Source organism: Sciurus vulgaris, assembly GCF_902686455.1.
Source record: "Sciurus vulgaris genome assembly, chromosome: 5".
NCBI classification, from domain to species: domain Eukaryota; kingdom Metazoa; phylum Chordata; class Mammalia; order Rodentia; family Sciuridae; genus Sciurus; species Sciurus vulgaris.
In genome coordinates, this window is record NC_136465.1 from 78,673,977 (window position 1) to 78,693,761 (window position 19,785).

General features: G+C 33.3%; 1 protein-coding gene across 4 annotated transcripts; it reads right to left on the reverse strand.

Moving 5' to 3' along the window:
- Positions 1-1,520: 1,520 nt before the first annotated feature.
- LOC306662845 (killer cell lectin-like receptor 2) lies at positions 1,521-17,815 on the reverse strand. 4 transcript variants are annotated; one of them, XM_079143015.1, is made up of 8 exons: positions 17,798-17,815; positions 12,703-12,786; positions 10,961-11,075; positions 9,809-9,898; positions 8,675-8,899; positions 7,282-7,424; positions 5,871-5,977; positions 1,570-3,002 (listed from the first exon to the last, which is right to left on the reverse strand). In XM_079143015.1, exons 1-8 carry the CDS (start codon positions 17,798-17,800, stop codon positions 2,867-2,869), a joined length of 903 nt encoding a protein of 300 aa, XP_078999141.1. In that variant the 5' UTR covers positions 17,801-17,815; the 3' UTR covers positions 1,570-2,866. The 4 variants fall into 4 exon arrangements, with proteins under 4 accessions (XP_078999144.1, XP_078999142.1, XP_078999143.1 ...); XM_079143018.1 differs by lacking the exons at positions 12,703-12,786; positions 17,798-17,815 and adding an exon at positions 12,816-13,623 and having other exon boundaries at positions 1,521-3,002; XM_079143016.1 differs by lacking the exon at positions 17,798-17,815 and having other exon boundaries at positions 1,521-3,002; positions 12,703-13,623.
- Positions 17,816-19,785: the final 1,970 nt, after the last annotated feature.

Genomic DNA, 19,785 nt, shown 5'->3' on the forward strand with positions numbered 1-19,785 from the left:
CAATGCAATTGCAATCAAAATCCTATCAGACATCTTTGATAAAATTCAAAAACCTGAAATAAGTGATACACTTTTGCAAAGGAACAAATTTGAAGGTTTAGTGCATTTGATTCCAAGGGTGTAGTAACTGAGGCATTATTTTATTATTAATATAAAGGTGTAGTAACTGAGGCATTATTATACTATTGCAGGAGTAAGCATATGGATTTCTGAAATGGAATATAGAATCCAGAAACTGACCCACATGGATGGGTGAATTAATTTTCTACAAAGACATTAAAGTATCTCCATGTAGGAAAGGAGTCTTTTCAACAGTGCAACAACAACTAGATATTCATACGTATGAAATAAGTGAATTTCAACTCTTTTCTCACATACAAATATTAATTTGAAATGGGGACAGGTTAAGACTATAAGTTAATATTTAAAAAGAATATGTTAAACCTATACAACTTCTAGAAACAATTATAGGATGAAATTTCTGTGGTCTTTATGTAGTAGGAAAAGATTTTAGAATATAAAAAGCATGAAAAATGATAAATTAGGCTGCAGTAAAAATTTTAAACTTCTGCTTCTTGAAAGACACCATTAGGAAAATGAAGAAGCAAGACACAGAAAATATTCATAATCCATATATTTTAGTTTTCTTACTCCTGCAACTGAAAGACCTAACCAGCACAATTGTAGAGGAGGAAAGTTTATTTGAGGGCTCATGGTTTCAGAGGTCTCCGTCCATAGAAGTCCAGCACCATTCCTCAGGTATCCAGTGAGGCTCAACATCACAGGAAAGAGTATGGTGGAAAGCAGCAGCTCACAGGATGATTAGGAAGCAGAGAGAGAGAGATCTCCATTTGCCAGATACAAAAATATACTCCAAAGCCATGCCCCCAATTTCCAGCCATACCCTACCAGTCTTCAGTTACCACTCAGTTAATCCCTATCAGGGGATTAATTCACTGATTGGGTTAAGATTCTCACAACCCAATCATTTTTCCTCTGAACTTTCTTGCATTGTCTCACATGTGAGCTTTTGGGAACACCTCACACCCAAACCATAACGACATACATCTAAGAAAGAACTTTTTTGGATAATTTGAATAAATTATATAAAGAACTTTAAAACACTATAATTCATAGACCCAATTTTTTAAAAAGTAAATAAAACACGAAGAGATACTTTACAAAAGAAAATACACAAATGTCTAACAAACACATGAAAAGATGCTCAATATCATTAGTCATTAGAGAAATACAAATTAAAACATCACAATGAAACATCACTACACACATCCCATAATAGCTAAAATTAAGAAGACTGACAATATCGTGTTCAATGATGAAGAGCAAATGGAACACCCATTTGTTGCTACTGGGAAAATAAAATGATATAACCATGGAAAATAACCTAGCAGCTCCTTATAAAATCAAACATGCCCAATAATCAGACAGACTTCTAGGCATTTCTTGAAACAAAAACACATGTCCACACAGAGATTTACACACAAATGTACAAAGCAATTTTATTCATAGTAGCCAAAAAGTGGAAATACATCAAATTTTTACCAGTGAATGAATAAAAAAATGTGGTTTATCAGTATCATAGAATACTACTTTGTAACTAAAAGAATAAACTACTAATACATGAAAAAGTATGGATTAATTAAAAAAACATGCTGAGCAAAAGGAAGTCAATTACAAAGAATACATGAGGCATGAAATTCTAGAATAGCAAAACTAATTTACAGTGGAAGAAAGCATATCACTATTTGCATGCTGCCAGGTGGGTGGTGACAGACAGAAAGAAACTTTTACAGGTGATGGATAGTATATAAGAGGTGCATATACTTGTTAAAACCCATATTTTTTTGACTTTAAGTGGGGGCATTTTATGATATGCACAGTATAACTAAAAATGTTGATTTTTAAAATGTCAAGGTCAAGAAAAAGAAAGACTAAAGAACTGTTTTAGACTGAAAGACACTAAATGACATCACAGCTAAACACACTGCATGATCCTAAATATGGAGGGAAAAATACCTATAAATGACATTACTGGGACAACTGATAAAATATGAAATGGATTATAAGTTATATCATAGTACTGTATCAATACTAAATTTCCTGATTTTGATCATTGTAGTATGATTATATAAGACAAGTTCTGTGCTTAAAAAATATTTAAACAAAAGAACAAGATGGCATCAATTTATTATCAAATGCATCAGCAAGGAGAGAGAGAAAGAAGAGAGGAAAGGAGAAGAGGGGACAGGAAAAGAGGAAAGAAGAGGAAGGGAGATGAGGGGAGGGGAGAAGAGAAGAGGGAGAATATGAAAGATAAAGTAGGTACAGCAAAATATAAACAACCACAACTGGTAATTTGGGTGAATGTTATATATGAGAATTCCTTGAACTATCCTTGCAACTATTCAGCATGTTTAAAATTATATTTTATCATAAAATAAAAAAATTAAAGATGAGATAAGCTTCTAGATGTGAATAAAACACAATTACATTATAGTTCTTAAATGTGTCATAAAAGCAAGAAGACACTGAAATGATTTATCCTATTTATCAGGGTTCTTTAATTGGTTCTAAGGATGTCTCAGGAAAGAGAAAGAGAGAATAATTCCTCAGAGCCATTAAAGAAAAGGGCAACTGCCCTCCAAAGACAAGCTCTTCTTCATCTCTTCCTACAAAGAAACATGGCATCTGATTTCCTTGTCATGTAATGAACATTTTCTTCCTCTTTCAGTTCATCTCTCTCTGCTTCCATACAGTCAAAAACATTTATTTGTAAGTAATCACAAATTATGACAGTAAACAAAAATGACAACATTTCATATTTACCTTTTCTTCTCATCACATTTTAAAGCAGAGAAATACTATCAAATCTCTTTTCACAGATACAACTGTAGGCATTAGAGCACTCAGTATCAACTTCTCTTGTTGCAGTTAAAAATACACAATGTCCTCTTGCAGGCAACTTCATTATGGGAAGACAACTACAAAACAGAAAACGGGGCAACTTTCTAATTCTGAAGTTTATAATGATGTAAATAATGATCTAAAAACTATATTACCTAAATATTCAGAATATGGAAATATTAGTCATAACTGCATCATTAAGAGATTTTCTTTTGCTCTTAGCCCATTAAATAGAATCGTGTCTCTCGATTACACTCATAATCCCCCATGTTATTCACACTGATAATTTTTTGGTTATCAGACAAAAATTTAATTTACAATATTGCATGGGATTACAATATACCAATCATGCTTCCTTATGTCAATCTTTTCAATAAAAGTGAAAGATTAAAAAGAATTTCTGTAACAGATAACCAGGTCTTATGTGTTTACATTTTAAGAAGAAAAAGGAAAATTAGGATATAGTTAGAGATAAGGTTTCTTTATTCATATTTTTGTTTTGTTTCTTTTTCTCCTCCACTCCATATCTAGCAGTTTTTACTAAAACATGACAATTCATTAACTGTCTTGTCTAAAGCAGAACATTAATTTCAGCAAAATGGTGTACTAAGTACCAGAACTCCCTTCCTGTTGAAAATAATCTAAAATGCTGCATAAAAAAATTTAAAACTTTTTGTGTAAATTAATGAACTGGCAAAAAGAAAATTTCTATCCAGGCTGAGCCTTAAGTAAAGATGGAACTGAAAAGGATAACTGAAGCACTGAAGCAAGATTTTCCCTTAATGGATACAGTAGGCTGAATCATAAATTTTAAATGATGGGGATTCTAAATAATGAATTCTGCACAAGCTACCTAGTGCTGAGAACTCAAAGGGATATATCCTCAGTAAAAGTCCCTGGAACTATTTTGGACCTTAGATTTAAGCAGAAGAAAAAAAAGAACAACCTCACCTAAGAAGTCAAAATCACAAAGCATCCTTCATGTAATGCATATTTGATAAGATGTGAGGAATGAATAGGTAAATTAGTAATGTATGAGACATGTTAGGTATAGATACAGTAAGTAAATCATATGTGATGAACATGGACAAAAAAGGAAGAAAAGACCAAGTAGACACTAACTATACACAAAATATACATGAAGCACATCCTCAACATTCACAAGGTCATTCCATCTCCCACTGGTGATACCCATTCTGGCCCCTGCCCAATTAACACAAATTAAACTCATAACTGCTCATAAGGTTAATTGGGGAGGGAAGTTGTAGCCAATTATATGCCTCTGTGACTCCCCAGTAGAGAAAATATGTGTGTTGGCCTCAGTAATTTTCTCTTTTCAGTCCTCATAACTCAAACCTCAAGTCTGGTCCTATAAACCACACCATCATCAGGGAAGGATTCTGCCACAGAGAGGCATCAGGGCAAATGAAGATTGTTTAACCCAGGATTCAGATGGCCCTCTCCCCATCTTGTGCCTTACTCTATCTGTGACAGTCTACCTATAACTTTCCCTTTGCATTATGCTACGGGTTCTAGGTGAATTTGATTTACTGTCTGATCTGAGCATCTTAATTTGGCCTTTGAGTCTTTCTCTTCTATGACTCTGGAGTAGCTTGACTAAGAATGTACTTGGAAGATACAATTATGTCAAGGTGATTTCCTTCAGGACATCTTTTGCAGGTTTGTAGCCCAGAGCTCCAATACTTGCCCAGCCCAAATGAATAGTGGCCCAGATTCAGTGGTGCAAAGCATCCAACTAAAGCAATTTTTTTCCTGAGGAAGCCACCACCTTCATCTTGGGTCTCAAATAGTTTCCATTGCAGCTTAACAAGGGAAAAAAAATCACTAAACACCACAAAGAAAACTGTATCATGGCTGGACAAGGTGGCCCATACTTATAATCCCAGTGACTCGGGAGGCTAAGGAGGAGGATCACAAGTTCAAGGCCAACTTCAGAACTTAGCAAGGCCCAAAGCAACTTCCTTGTCTCAAAATAAAAAATAAAAGGGCTGGGGTTATGGCTCAGTAGTAGATGCCTGTGGGTTCAAACCCTAGTACCAAAAAAAAGACAGCAGAAATAACAGAAAAATACAAGACTTATGAGATTCCAAATATGAAATAAGTATGTTTTGCTCTTTTAAGAAACAAAAGACAGCTTGAAAATGAGTGTCTAGAAAGGTTATTTGAAACACAAAAGAGAATTCCTAGAAATAAAAATATAATAGTTAATATTTCTAAATAATGAACAGTTTTATGGCAGGTCAGAACTAAATGTAAATCTAATTGTTTACATAATGCTGCAATTCAAATGGAAGGTATGTATATGCATATGAATGTATGCGTGTATATATATATGCACATTCTTATATTTATATCAATAAACATAAACTAACATATGTATAAACTAATTATATAAAGAAGTTTTGAATGAATGTTTGGGGTTTTTAGGATATTCATTATAGCTAAGTCAGAATGGTCCAATCACTTCATACCACCTTAAAATTTATGATTTATGATTTGAGCCAGGTGTAGTGACTCAAGCACACTGTAATCCTAGCTACTGACCAAAGGATCACAAGTTCAAGGTCAACCTGGGCAATTTAGTAAGATTCTGTCTCCAACTTTTTTAATAGAGGTCAGGGGGTGGGTATGTAGTTTTTGGTACAGTTCTGGCATTTAAAAAGTTATAATTGTTTCATTTTGTGCACCTCATAACACATGCTTCTGAGCATCGTACTACTATTACTAATAACTCTGTATGACACCCCTCTTCCTTTACTAACTATACTTTCTCAAACACTTTATAACTCTTCTTTCCTGTTTTCACCAATGACTTCCATTTGAAAACGGATTAAGCTGTGTGAAATGAGAGAATATTCATTCTAGACATAATCCTTTCAACTCCCACACTAATGGTAGAGTTTGAATGCGTTCCAGAAACTCACATTCCACTAGATGTATCACTGTCAATCCATTTCCATTTCCTTTCCTGTTTATCATATGATAATCCAATCCAGTAAATATTTTTACCGGCCTGTTGTTTAAGGAAGACCTGTAAAGGAAATGAAATACATCATATGACAAGATTCTCATCTATTAGATGAACAAAGAGAATGACAGGTCAAGAGTCCGGTGGCCAGTACTCTGCTATTCTTCTCAATCTCTCTCTCTTCAATTCTTGCATTTTCATTTTCCAAAGTAACTTTCCACTTGCAGATTATTTATTTTAAAAATATAGATAATTTTAAAATGTAAAATCTAAGTATTTAGCTAGGAGATTTGTTAAATCATTTTTAATACTTTATAAAACTATTCAAATTCCTACTCCAAAAGAATAATTCAGAATGTAGAAAAATGATCTCCACACAATCTTAAATAAAAGGAATCTTCCTCAAAACAAATTTGCTAAATAAAAAATATATGTTAAAAGGGTGCACAGTAAAGCTTCAGTCTCCTGAGAGAAAGCCTTTTTGTAGTTCAGTACATGGAAGTAGTGAAATCAGAAAATATTTGGAAGAATCTACTATCTAAAATGTAATATATCAGAGTGACATAGCACTTAATGTCCGATTAAATGACTAAGTAGATTTTAAATTATAAGTTTAAATTTAACTATATTTTACCATATCACACAAAATTAAATTATTTCATGACTTGCTATGAGGAATTCTTTTATGCTGAGATTTAAAATGACATGCAACTTTATATATTCTTATATAGAAATATTAATCAAGCCAATATTACCTACATATACAATGAAAATCATCATGAGACTAACTGGTAAAACTGTTATCACTTTTATGGTCCTCAAAAATCATCACCATTTTGTAGGTAAGCCCAGAGAGGTTAAGTAATTTACCTAAGGTCACTCAGCTAAGTAAGTGGTAGAGATAAAATTTGATCCCAGGCACTCTGGCATCTGCGTTTCTAATAGTAACTACCAAACTATGCTGCCTTCTGGTTCTAAGTTGCCATTTTATAGGGATAAATAACTGTTGGTTCAGGTAGCAATTTATTAAAGGGTTGAATATCATTCAGGAAAGAGAATATTTTTCTGTGATTTCTGCAGACTCCTTTGAAAGAGAAATGACTGCAAAGAACCATCCTTAATAATGTTTATCATAATAGATTATACAAATAAAATGAATACTTAGTAAGTAGCAGGGTCATATGCTTCTTAGCAGGTCAGAATCTCCCAGGAGACCTCAATTATAAGATTTTTGCCCACATAACAGACACAACACAAAGAATAGGTGAAGGTTCCTCCTTCTGAACTCCTGCCTATCCTCAGTATCTTAGGCCCAAGGGTGAGTGACAGAGTCCAAGAGAATAAACGTGGATTTGAGCCCATGGTACCCGTTCATCTTCATCATTTATCTTCAAAAGGGATAATCCATTGTCTTGGCAAGTTTTCTTACATTCCTCCCAATTTTTTTTGCTCTTGGTAAAATGATAACATTTTACTCCACAACAGGACCAATGGCCTTCACAGAGCATGCCTACAACATGTAAGATGAACCATTAAACTTATTATCTGTTAGTCTGTTAAAGAAATACATTTATCAGCCCTCCATAACTAAATAAAATTTCACTGCTCTCAGTAATGACAATATGAGTATCATCAAAATTCTGAAATGCCAAGAGGTTTCCACACTCATGTTCAATGCAGCACTATTCACAATAGTCAGGATGAAAACAACCTAAGAAAATGTGGTTACATATGAAGAGATACTTTTCAATCTCTAAAAAGAAATAAATTCTACCTATGAGACAGATGATCCTTAAGGATGTTATGCTGAGTGTAATCAGCCAATCACAGAAGAAAAAATATATTTCATGATTCTACTTATATGAGGTATCTAACAGATAAGAATGATGGTTTTTCTGGTGCTGGATTCTGGAATGACTTTAAATATGAGAAACATTTTTTTGGAACTTTTCCTTTTTCTCTTACGTCATAATGTACAGAGTTTGTAAATAGTATTCATCCTTTAATAATGGAGACTGTAAATCTCACAATACCAAAGTGAGATCACACAGGCAAAAGGTCTTTATAAACTCTAAATCGTAAACAAATACTTAGTACTTGTTGACTAACCAAGTCAATTTTAGATAACTAGGTCATTAGGCAAGGTAACAGTTTACTGTATGAAATTTAACATTTTTATCTCTTGGGTGTTTTGAGGATATTATCACAGAATTGCAGAAACATCATCATATGGAAAATCTTGCAGATGTACTTTAGGTAGTATAGTATTTACAATGGGCACAAATAAACCAAATATCTGAAGCCATAGCAAAATGAAAATACATACATATACAAAAATTCATTTTATAATAGCATTCAAATTAAAGCCCTTGAGCCAATTTTTGCTAAATATATTTTTATTGACAGCCTTCATATCCAATGTTAGCAACAAAGTAGAAGTCTTTTTTTTTCCTGTAGGAACGAAGTGATTTGAATTTTCAGGGTAACTGATATACTTCCACCTTCTGAAAGCAGTAGAAAGTAAGAATAGCAAATGAGTTGGAGAAGCTGTATAGGATCCTACAAATCCAAATATGGCTTCTAGGGTCCCAAATCTATACTTGAAATAAGCAATCCCAAATAACCACATCATATCTAAGAGGTACAAATCAAAATTGTCCAGTAGATCCAGAGATCACTAGTATCATAAGCCTGTTTATTAGATTTCAAAGCTTCTGAAGAAAAAATAATGCTATCTGATAGTTAAGATTTCCTTCATACCTTCACTTTGCCATAATTTTGAAAAGATCTCAATTTTCTTATGACATTTGTTCTCATGATTTGATTCCAGCTGAAGGATTTTATTTTTGAGACTCTCACATTTTAAAGAGGTGTTTGTCAAAAGTTGTTCCTTTAAGTAGTTGTCCTTTTGCATAATGTGGTAATTTTTGCTGAAGTTTCCTAGAATTTCCTGCTGATGATGTTTTTCTTGAATATTCTGAAAAACTAAAATTAACGGCATAGACATAATACAAAAAAGTATTCATAATGAATAAATATTGAAATTTAAGCCAAAAGAAAAAGCTTCACTTTGAAAACCAACTCATATTAGTAATTTGACATTTAGAAAGTAACACCTCAGTGAACTGATCATAGAAATGGAATCATCAAATTTCTCACTATTAGCAACATAAGTGTAAAATAAAAAAATAAGCTAGCTGAATAAAATTTTGATGGTAACACCTTACCTTTCAATTTAGTTCATTTTTAACAAATAAGTACTGAAGTAAAAATCAGTCAACATTTAATACATCCTCTGAGTATAAAAATCTGAACTAAGAAACATGAGGAGATGTCATAACTATTACTGAAGCAGATGCAATGTCCATAGGAGAAAAGAAAATAATATTGGGATATGTCATTTTATCTAAGTGTATCAATGATTTTCTCTAAAGATAAGAAAATTTCAAAAATGATAAAGCTTAAATTCAAGATCATTTAACATCTCTGTACAGATTTTTTTCACTAAACCATTTCCTAATTATATTATTAGAAACAAATCAAGAAAAAGCTATAATTTCTTTTGAACAGTTATTTCTCAAAAATGTTTATCTCAGATTCATAATAACCTGAACACAGATGGCAGAATATCACTCAATCCCCTACTAGAAGGAATATGACTACGTATCAGAATAAGTGATATAGCTCACCACAGCCTCAGAGTCCATGGAATAGGTAAGTAAAATGAAAATGGCTTTGCAATATGTCCAGGAAAAAAGCCTCACTCAAAGACCTGAGCTACTAGGTCATTCCCTGACTACAGAAAGGAACTAACGGATGAAGCATGTTAATGTCTGCACAATTAGTGTCTAATACTCAGTACTCAGACAAGAAAGCTGTATTTCAGTTACTCACTCTTGATCACCAACACTATGACTGTTGTCAACAAAAGTAAACAGAAGATTCCAAGAGTCACTGCAATGAATTTCCAGGACACTGAAAACTCTTTAAATTAAAAAAAGAAAGAAAATAAGCATCACAGAAAGAGCCCAGGCCCACTACTAACTGTAATCTTGGGACACCATATGAAAAAAGGAACTAGAAATTTTTCAAAAATATATTATACAAGTTGATTCAAATTCATAATCTAGGAATCACAGTTTTAAAGTTTTAGGTTTCTAGTTGACATATGCCAAATGTAGAAATCCTACATATAGGAATAGTTCTATAGGATTTCAAAAGCACATTTCTTACAAAAAACACTAAAGGCAATAGACAAAATTCATACAAGAGACCCCAAATTGATGTGTACTCCTGGTCTATGTGATCATAAACAATCATGTAGAGGAGAGAAAGATCAGTCAGTAGTTTTGATAAATTAGAAGCTAATAGTGAATGCTCGTAAGCTCAAATGTGATAGAGGGCCATACTTCAAAGAGTTTCTAGAAATCAACTTTCTCTTTTCTTTCATTAATTTTAGTTTTTTCTAGACAATACTATATTTATTCTTGTGCTTTTGAAGTCCTTGATATCTGAAGGCTGAATTTCTAATGATCACTAAATCAAGTAAGTTTTCAATTTAGAGTTTAATTTTGACAGTATTTGAAGGGAGAATAGAAATATAGAACAGAAAAATTAGAACTCCCCCTTGATTTGAACATTTTTTACCATTAAATTTTGGTAAGTATTTAAGAAACCTAAAATACTTTTTGTCTGAACAAAACATTTATTTTTAACATATGCATTTCATTTTTCTAAGACTTTTATTTCTCTAGCAAATTCAGTGTTTCTTCAGACTTCAGTTTGTCCTTTACTTTTAAAGGTCTCACAAATTCTTTTTGGTCAGATTTGAATGAAAACATCCTATTAGTTTATCAAATTCAAAAATATTTACTCATTTCTCCATTGTCACAAATTTTTTTAAAAAACTTCCATTCTACAATTCTACTCCATTTATGGTTCATATTACCAGCTGATAACCAGAAGTGCAAACGGGATCTTTATTCAAATTTCAAAATTTTGGCAATTCAAAAGAAACAGATTAATTTAGATGCTTAAAATATATACCTTTATCAGCGGCTTTTCTAGGACTCCGAGTAACATCACACCTTAATCTATTCTGTGACTCTGAAGGAGACTGAAGAAATCTAAGGGTAGAATAAGTCACCTCCTGATCACTCATCTTTGGAGTAAGAAGAGAAATATGTTTTACATTAAAACCTTGCCATGTGATCACTTCTTTATAAAGAAAAATGAAAATGGCAGCCTATATAAACATATCAGGATTTGATGTTGAGAGGTATGTGTACATGTATCTGTGGGTGGGTGTTTATTAACTCCTTTAAGTACATAAAATTTATAGACTCAACCTGATTTATGAAAGAAATGAAAAACCTTTCAACATTTCTGTTTAAGTAATTTATACTCCTAGTGAATCACTGTCATGATTACTAGAAAATATGGAGAGAAAAAAAAAATTGATGAAAAGAAAAAAAAAATAGAATTTCCCAAAAAAAAAAAAAAAAAAAGAAAATATGGAGAGAAAAATCTACCACTAGATTATGTTGCTATTGGCCCAGCCAATTTTGCTCAAAATGTTCAACATACATATACAAATGTTAGGCCAAATTGTTTCCAACTCAAACCACTAAAACAGTTTTAAACTGTCAATTCAAATAAAAAATTCAAAGTATTCTGAAAATTTAAAATATCTTTGCTTTTTAAAAATGTATACATGTTCTGGTATACATATTAAAAAATCCTTGCATTCTTTGTAATTACACATAACTATACCAGTGTTTCCCCAAGTATATCACAGACACCTTTTGCAAAAGAATTGAGGGTTAATATTGCAAATCACTTAACAGTTTCAGAGTCCAGTGTCTGTACAAAACGTGATATATAAAAATCTCTTCAGGCCAGGTGAGGTGGTACACACCTGTAATCCCAGCAGCTCGAGAGGCTGAGGTAGGAGAATCAGAAGTTCAAAGTCAGTCTCAGCAAAAGCGAGGCACTAAGCAACTCAGTGAGGACCCGGTCTCTAAAAAACATACACACACACACACACAAATATATATGTATGTATATATGGGATGTGGTTCAGTGGTCAAGTGCTCCTGAGTTCAATCCCTGGTACCCTCCTCCCGCCAAAAATAAAAAATAAAAAAAATTCTTCAATTGGAGCCTGAACACATGCATTTTCAATCTGAAATGATTTAATGTACATGAAGATTTTATAGATAATTTTCTAGTGTTGATGCTGACAGAAAAGCCTATGTGAAAACAAAATTTGTCAATAGGCATTCATTAGTTAACATAAATAAAAGATTCAATCTAGTACTGGGCATCAATACAGAAAGAAATTATTAAGTAGTAAATAAAATTTACCTTTCTTCTTAATCAGTTTGATAAGACTATATACAAGAAATAGAAAAAAACAGAAAAAATTATACAGGTACACATGTAATTATTTTCTGTTTTTTAATACATAAAATTTTCTAAACTGAATTATTCATGGTTCCTCTAGTTTTCTAAGAAAAAGATTTTTTCTATTTTAAATTCTTCAAGATACACAATATGTAAATCATTAGACCCAAGTAAAAAATAATTAACTTCTCAAATCCCTCTTCCTTTATTTTGATAGTAGGAAGGAAAACTCATAGCATATTGAGAAAGAGAAAATGGTGAACTACAATTTTCACATCTTTCAGAGTTAAAGCAATTCTAATGCAACCAATAAACAATGCTTTCCTCAAGAATAAGTGTGATAAAGTTGTACAAAGCTCTGAGGAAATAAAAGCAGATGTTACCTGTATCTGTGCCATGCAGTGATGCAGATGGAAGAAACTGAACCAAAAATGAATTGACCTTTCCTGTCCTGGATTCCTTAGAGACTGTAAGATGAAAGGCAGAAATAAATTACCTCTGAATGATACTCCGGCTCAAAAATTTCTACCCCTCCTCTTGAACAAAGTGATAGAGGAAATCATATGTTGAAAGCTGATGTTAACGGAAAAGAAAGGCAGTCATGAGATAGATAATCCTCCACTTGAGCTAACCAACCACTTGGTACTCTGCAAAATATTCAAAACATTAAAAATCAATATTTGGGGACCAAAAAGACAAAGGAATACATCTTTGGAAAAAACAAGAAAATATCTTTAACGAAAATCTAACACACTTAAACTACTAGTTAAAAGAGATGACTAAAAGATCTACGTATGCATATATACGTATATGTGAGAAATATGTCTAAATTCTTTAGCTCTTGATTTAAATAATAGTCTTTCTGTTAAAAACTTTCTCATTATTATTTCTCTTACTAGCTGGGAAAAATGTTTTTTCTTTTTTGATTTTATATTTATTGCAGATAAACATATTTTAGAAATTACTTAAAAAAATCCACATTCCCATCATAAAAAGTTTGGTATTCTTGAAACTTTTATCCATGTTATATTCACTATCAAATTTGATATCTTTCCATACACCACATTTTTTTATTATTTACTAATAGACAATAAGCATTTCTTCATTTAAAAATGTTTATCTAAAACATGATTTTTAAAACCATATATAAATATTATTCACATGAATATAAAAATTATTTCAGTAATACATTACTATTGGACATTTAGGTTATCTCAAGTTTTCATTTGTTCATTTTTGGTTTTGTTTTGTTTTTGCTGGTATTAAAAACTATTTAGCTAGTGCTTTTGAAGTCAAAGGGTATATACATTTAAAGAACTCCAATTATGTATATATATATTATATATATATATCACAATGCCTTCTAGCCCATTTATACTCAACCAATTACGTGTGAATGTACACATACTTGATTTTTTTTAAGATAAAAAGAATTATTTCCCTACTTGAGTTTTTTGCCCATGAACTTCACTTGAAAAAATTTACCTCTACAAATTTTCAGCAAGGCCTCCCATTTTCACATTCGCAGACTTAAAAACAGTTTGTTAAGGCTGGCAATGTAGCTGTCATAGAGCACTTTCCTAACTATAGAGCCCTGAGTTCAATCCCCAGCACCTTGAGAAGACAACCAAAACAGGAGAGAGGAAAGAAATTCATTTCTATAACTGTTATTATGAGACAGATCTCTTACTGAAGTTTACTTTCATTTGATTTGGGCTTTTAAAATCTTCTGGCTTCAGTTCTATGAAACCAATTTAAATTATTTTTCAAATCAAATGATCATTGCTAATGGAGTGTGAGGACAGGGAGTGAGGGGGAGAATGGAAGGCAAAATGGATTATGCAGAGACAAACCCCATTCATACTCTGTCTAGTTCTAACCAAATCCTCGGCTTATTCTTTCTTTCACCAATCTCTAGCCTGCACTGAACCATTATTCCTCAGAGGGTCTCCATATTTTTCACTTTGGTCATGGCTTCCACCTTTCCTCCAAACTACTTCACAGATAGTCTACACCATGTTCTAACCCACCCCTTGGACCTAGTTAATTGTGCTACCTATCTTTTGTTTGTTTGTTTCCACCTGCCCTACTTGTGTCCTGAGACAATCCTTGGTCTCTGAATCCACTGAAATCTGCCACTTATCATCATGCCCCAGAAGTCAGATACAATACCTGTCAGACTCGTTTAACTCAATAATGTAATCAAAGTTTCAAGGGTAAAGGATGGATGCCACCAGAATATTGCTGCTTGACATTTTCTTCTTTCTCACTAATCCTGGATTGGTTTTTCTCATCCAGAGAAAGAATGTCCCTAGCCTTCTATCGAAAAAAGTAAAGAAAGAAAACTCTGTTGAGAGAAGATAGGGAGTGAGGGTGGAGGAAGTTATATGGTAACTGAGAAAGTGGCAGAGACACTGCACATAGCCGTATTGAAACCTCCCAACACTGGCAGCTGTATATTATTATCACCATTTACAAATGAAGAAACTATTATTAAAAGGTTACTTGACTTGCCTAAGAACACCTTATTGCTAATTCTTGAACTATGTTTAAATTAAGTCTTGACAATATAAAGCATGGATAGACTATGGATTCAGAATAGACTGCCCACAAAGCATGAATTCAGGAACCTGAAAAAAAGTGGTTTGAATACCAGTTCTAGCTCTCTTGTATGACTTCATTCAAGTCTCTTAGTTCTCTAGGCCTCAAATTCAACACAGTAAAATGGTAGCAATATGTGCCTTCCATGTTTGCTATCAGAATTAAGAAAAGCATGTAAGTAAAGTGTTTGACCATAACCTAGTATATATAGAAGAGGCTCTCATCGAATGCTAAATATCATTATTTGAATTCCAAGATTCGAATTCTTCCTAGCCATAAAAATTTGAACAAATCACTGAATCTGCAAAACTCAGTTTCTTCACGTTTCATATGAGTATTGCCATTTCATGGGTTTGGGAGAATAAAATGAAATTAGTACTGCAGGTAGGATTTCTTAGACTTCAAAAAAAATTGGGGTTGTTTGATTTTCCTCTCTTAATTTCTATAAAGTGGAAGTACCAGAACTGCAACTGCAACCCAGAAATGCTAACATACCACTATGGCTTGATCGTAGTTTGTCCCCATGAAAACTCACGTTGAAACTTGAACTAGAGTGTTGGGATGTGGGAACCAGTGGGAGATGTTTGGGTTATGGGGTAGGGCTCTCATGAATGATTCAGGCCTCTCTCATATGCAAGGTGTTGCTCTCTCAAGATTAGTTACTGTTATAGCAGGTTGTTTTAAAACAAGTTTACTCCTTGTGTTCTGTTTTTCATGCACTCCAATTGTCCTTTCACTTTCTGCCATGAGTTGAAACATCATGAGGCCCTTACCAGATGAGACCACCTGATCTTAATTTCCCAGCCTCCAGGACTGTGAACCAAAATAAAATTATTTTCTTTCCACATAGCCAGTGAGGGGGTGGATAAATTATCCACTCCCAGGTGTTTTGCTATAGCAACAGAAAATCAACGAAGACACACTGAACTCCACTCTTTATCCCACCATCTCAAACTTGGAAGGCAGGTATTTGGAAGAAAAAGGTAAGGATGGCACATGGACATAATTTAGGAGCTATAAAACATAAGGCAGCATATCACTACTGCTTCAGAAAAACCATTCTGTGGCCTCGGATCAGGGCATTTATATTGTATTGTCCCATGAAGATATTGGTGACATTGAGGGTTTTTTTTTTTTTTCCTGTTTTAATTTACATCCACATAGCCAGTGAGGGGGTGGATAGTCCTAAGGATGGAGGCTAAAGAAGTCAAAGCACTTTTTCTTAAACTTCTTACATATTGCCTTTTCTAACATAATGTAAAGTCCATAAAGGTAGGTAACTTTGTCTTACTCAATATTATTGTAACAGCACATATAAGAGGCATGATGCCTACCAGTGTGCTTGATGATCAAAAAGATGTTGAGTAAATGACCATAAAAATCTAGATTTTTTCAGTTTTAGAACAGAATGATACAAATGATTGAAAAGCCACATTGTGTAACAGATCCTCTAAAATCTTTTTCTTACTAAGCTCTGAATTTCTGAAAAAGGCAAACTTGTTTAAATAAGACAACTAGTTTTAGAAGTAACTTCAGATAGAATTAATTCAAACTCCTAATGTGGCTCTTTGATCAAAGCAGCACAAAACTGGAAGTACTAAACTTTATTATAACATAATTAATAAAACAGAAAAAGAAATTGGAAGAATGTTCTGAATGCTCTAGAACTTTCTTTCAAATTCACTTCTGTACAAAACACACATAAATATAAACATGAATATATAAAGTATTCATTTATTTTCTGACCGCTTTGCTGCAAATCTTTTTTTTTTTTTTTAATTTGGTAAACCACGTATTTTACATTCCTTTCTGGTGATAGTTAGCTAGAAGCTCTGCACACAGCTTCTAATCACACCTTCAGACCTTCCGGTCACACCCTCAAACCTCAATGTTTTTATCATTTCACAGCTCTACGCTATTCTTCCTTTCTCAAGCTGAAGTGACAGATGTCTGGAATAACCACCAGCTCACAGGGAATGATGGTCTGAATCACCTCATGGAGAGGAGTAACCACTCCTGACCAAGGTTCCATTTTGTATACTCATCCTCATGACTAACCTTCATACCACCAAAAAATACTAAGTTCCTGGACTCTTAGAGTAAAAAACAAAGACCTCTATTTTGAGATTTCCTGTTCCTCTAACCACCTGTTTTTCCTTCTTCTGTTTATAAAAAAAGATATTTCAATGCTCTAGATTTAAAATACTCTATATTATCCTAATGGGGTCTCAATCAGTAAAAGTAACCAAATAAGGACACCTCAGAAACTAAGAAAAAATAATAGAAGAATGGCAATAAGGATTTCAGGTGTCCACTTGTACTCTGTGCCACTAAGGAATAGTTGATGCACAGGTTGACAGAGGAAATAGTTAAGTACTGATCCATAATTAAGATTTTGGATTCTTAAATCAGTGTTCAGTGCACTCTTTATCATACAGTTCAGAGAAATGGGACAAGGCAGATAGTAGAGACACTGAGCAGTTCTTCAACTTTACTGTTCATCACTTGAGGAATTTGCCAAGGCAAAATTCGAGCTCACTTCAAATCCCTTTACTTGTGGCATTTTACTATTTTGGGGGGTTCTTTTATTCTAGCTCATTATACATTAAAGCTAGGAATCCAATAATTAAAATAATCGTTGGGGATCAGTGGTTGAATTCACAACACACAAGCCATATTAAAAAGTCTCACCTATTTTAAGCCAAGATAAAGTAATCTAACAATAGGATATCTAAAATGATCTCAGCTAACATTTATATTCATATTAAAATGTCCACCTGAATAAACTCATCTCCATCTATTAGCCAGTTTTTCATAAAAGTGACCAAAATACCTGACAAGAACAACTTAAGAGGACTCAAGATAATTTTGGCTCACCATTTCAGAGGTCTCAGTCCATAGTTAGTCAACTCTATTGCTCTGGGCCCTAGGTGAGGCAGATCATGGTGGAAAAGAAAAGTTGCTTAGCTGTGACAGTCAGGAAGCAGAGAAATCAAGAGGAAGAGTCCAGCTAGAGAGAAGATAAACCCTTTCAAGGCATGTCCCCAGTGACCTATTTCCTCCAAATAGGTCTTACCACCCAGTAGTTCATGAATTAATCCACTGATGAGGTCACAGCCCTCATGATCCAATCACTTTCTTAAAAGCATACCTCTGAACTTTGCTGCACTGAGGACTAAGCAGATTGTGACATGAGACTTTGGGGGACATTCCAGAATCAAACTCTAACATTATTTATAAAATGCTTGCCTGTATTCTTATTGTTAGAAGCCGAGGCATAGAATATGGAAAGGCAAAATAAAAATCTATATATATAAAAGAGTATAATAAAACCTGGCAGATCATAAATATTCTCATATCCTCATTGTGCTGTATATGCTGCTTTGTTTGAGCAAAGTTAAAGAGCTCTACTCAAGACCATGAGAAATTAGAATCACAGTTATACCACATCCAAAAGACACATCTTATCTATGTGTTCAAATTTGTAACTCTGTGGTGTTGAGTATGTACATATGCAAAGATTTGTGGTAATCAAAAGGTTTCCACAGCAACAAAAATGAATATCATCTGTCTCAGAGGTAATTACAAAGGCAAATATTCTAAAGGCAGTAAGACTACCAGACGCTGGATACACTAAGGTCTTGGATGCAAAACCAGCAATTGAAAAAGTTTAATAATTGTGAAAAGTATCTTCATTAACGGAGGAGGTAAGGGGAAATATGTGTTGGCTGACCTAAGTGCAGAATGTGAATCTAATTTCAAATAAAACTAGTGATGTACAAAATTTAACTTTTAATTTTTTTTAGTTTTGATGGATATTTTATTTATATGTTGTACTGAAAACTGAAATCAGTGCCTCACACATGCTAAGCAAGCGCTCTACTACTGAGCTACAACTCCAGCCCCAAAACTTAACTTTTAAATGAGCATTGTCTATCAGCAGTTTACAAACAAGTAAAAGCCAGTTTGAACACATGAGGCATAAGAAAATCATAGATAAAAATACGAACTATTAATCCTAGTGACCTATTCTCTGATCTTGATCTGAGTATGAGAAGTCTTCAGAGATAGTGGGGATAGAGCAAAAAAATACTAGTTAGAAAATGGTTAGAGTTCGTTTGTTAAAGACTTTTTAATCTAAAGAATATTTCTCCCTGACCATGCTCAACCTTGAGTAGATCAATTTATTCAACAAGAGGTTTAGACTGCTATTTTGAGAAACAACGAATAACTGTGGGCACACTAGAAGTTCGGAGCATTTGTTCCTCTTTCTCCTTGGATTACCATGTAAGTGAAAGAGAATTATGACATATTTTACACTGTACATTCATCAAGGTCTACAATTTGAATAGGAACATTTATTTCATAGAGGAAAACTGAAGATGAGTCTTACCTTGCACAAGTGTCTCAAAACTGACTTTCCCTAAGAAATCTGAAAAAAGCCATGCATTTTTAAAATTTTAATGGTTCTTTTTAGTTATACATGACAGTATTTTGACATACTATACATACCTGGAGTATAACTTCCCATTTTTGTGGTTGTACATGATGTGAAGTTACATTGGTTGTATATTCATATATGGACATGGGAAAGTTATGTCCAATTCATTCAAGCCCTGCATATTTGAGCAGTGAAACCAGCTGGTGTTCCACTGCCAAAAGTGTAGCCAATAAACATTTGTCTATTTACTATTTCTCAAAATTAAACAGCATGCACATACACACAGCACATACCCACACACACAAACCCTGTCTTTTGACACTAAGTGAAAAAAAATGAGGATTGTAAGATTTACTACAATCGATTGATTGGTCAGTGTTCACTTTAAAGTACATTTGCATGTTTGAAATTTATCATAATAAAA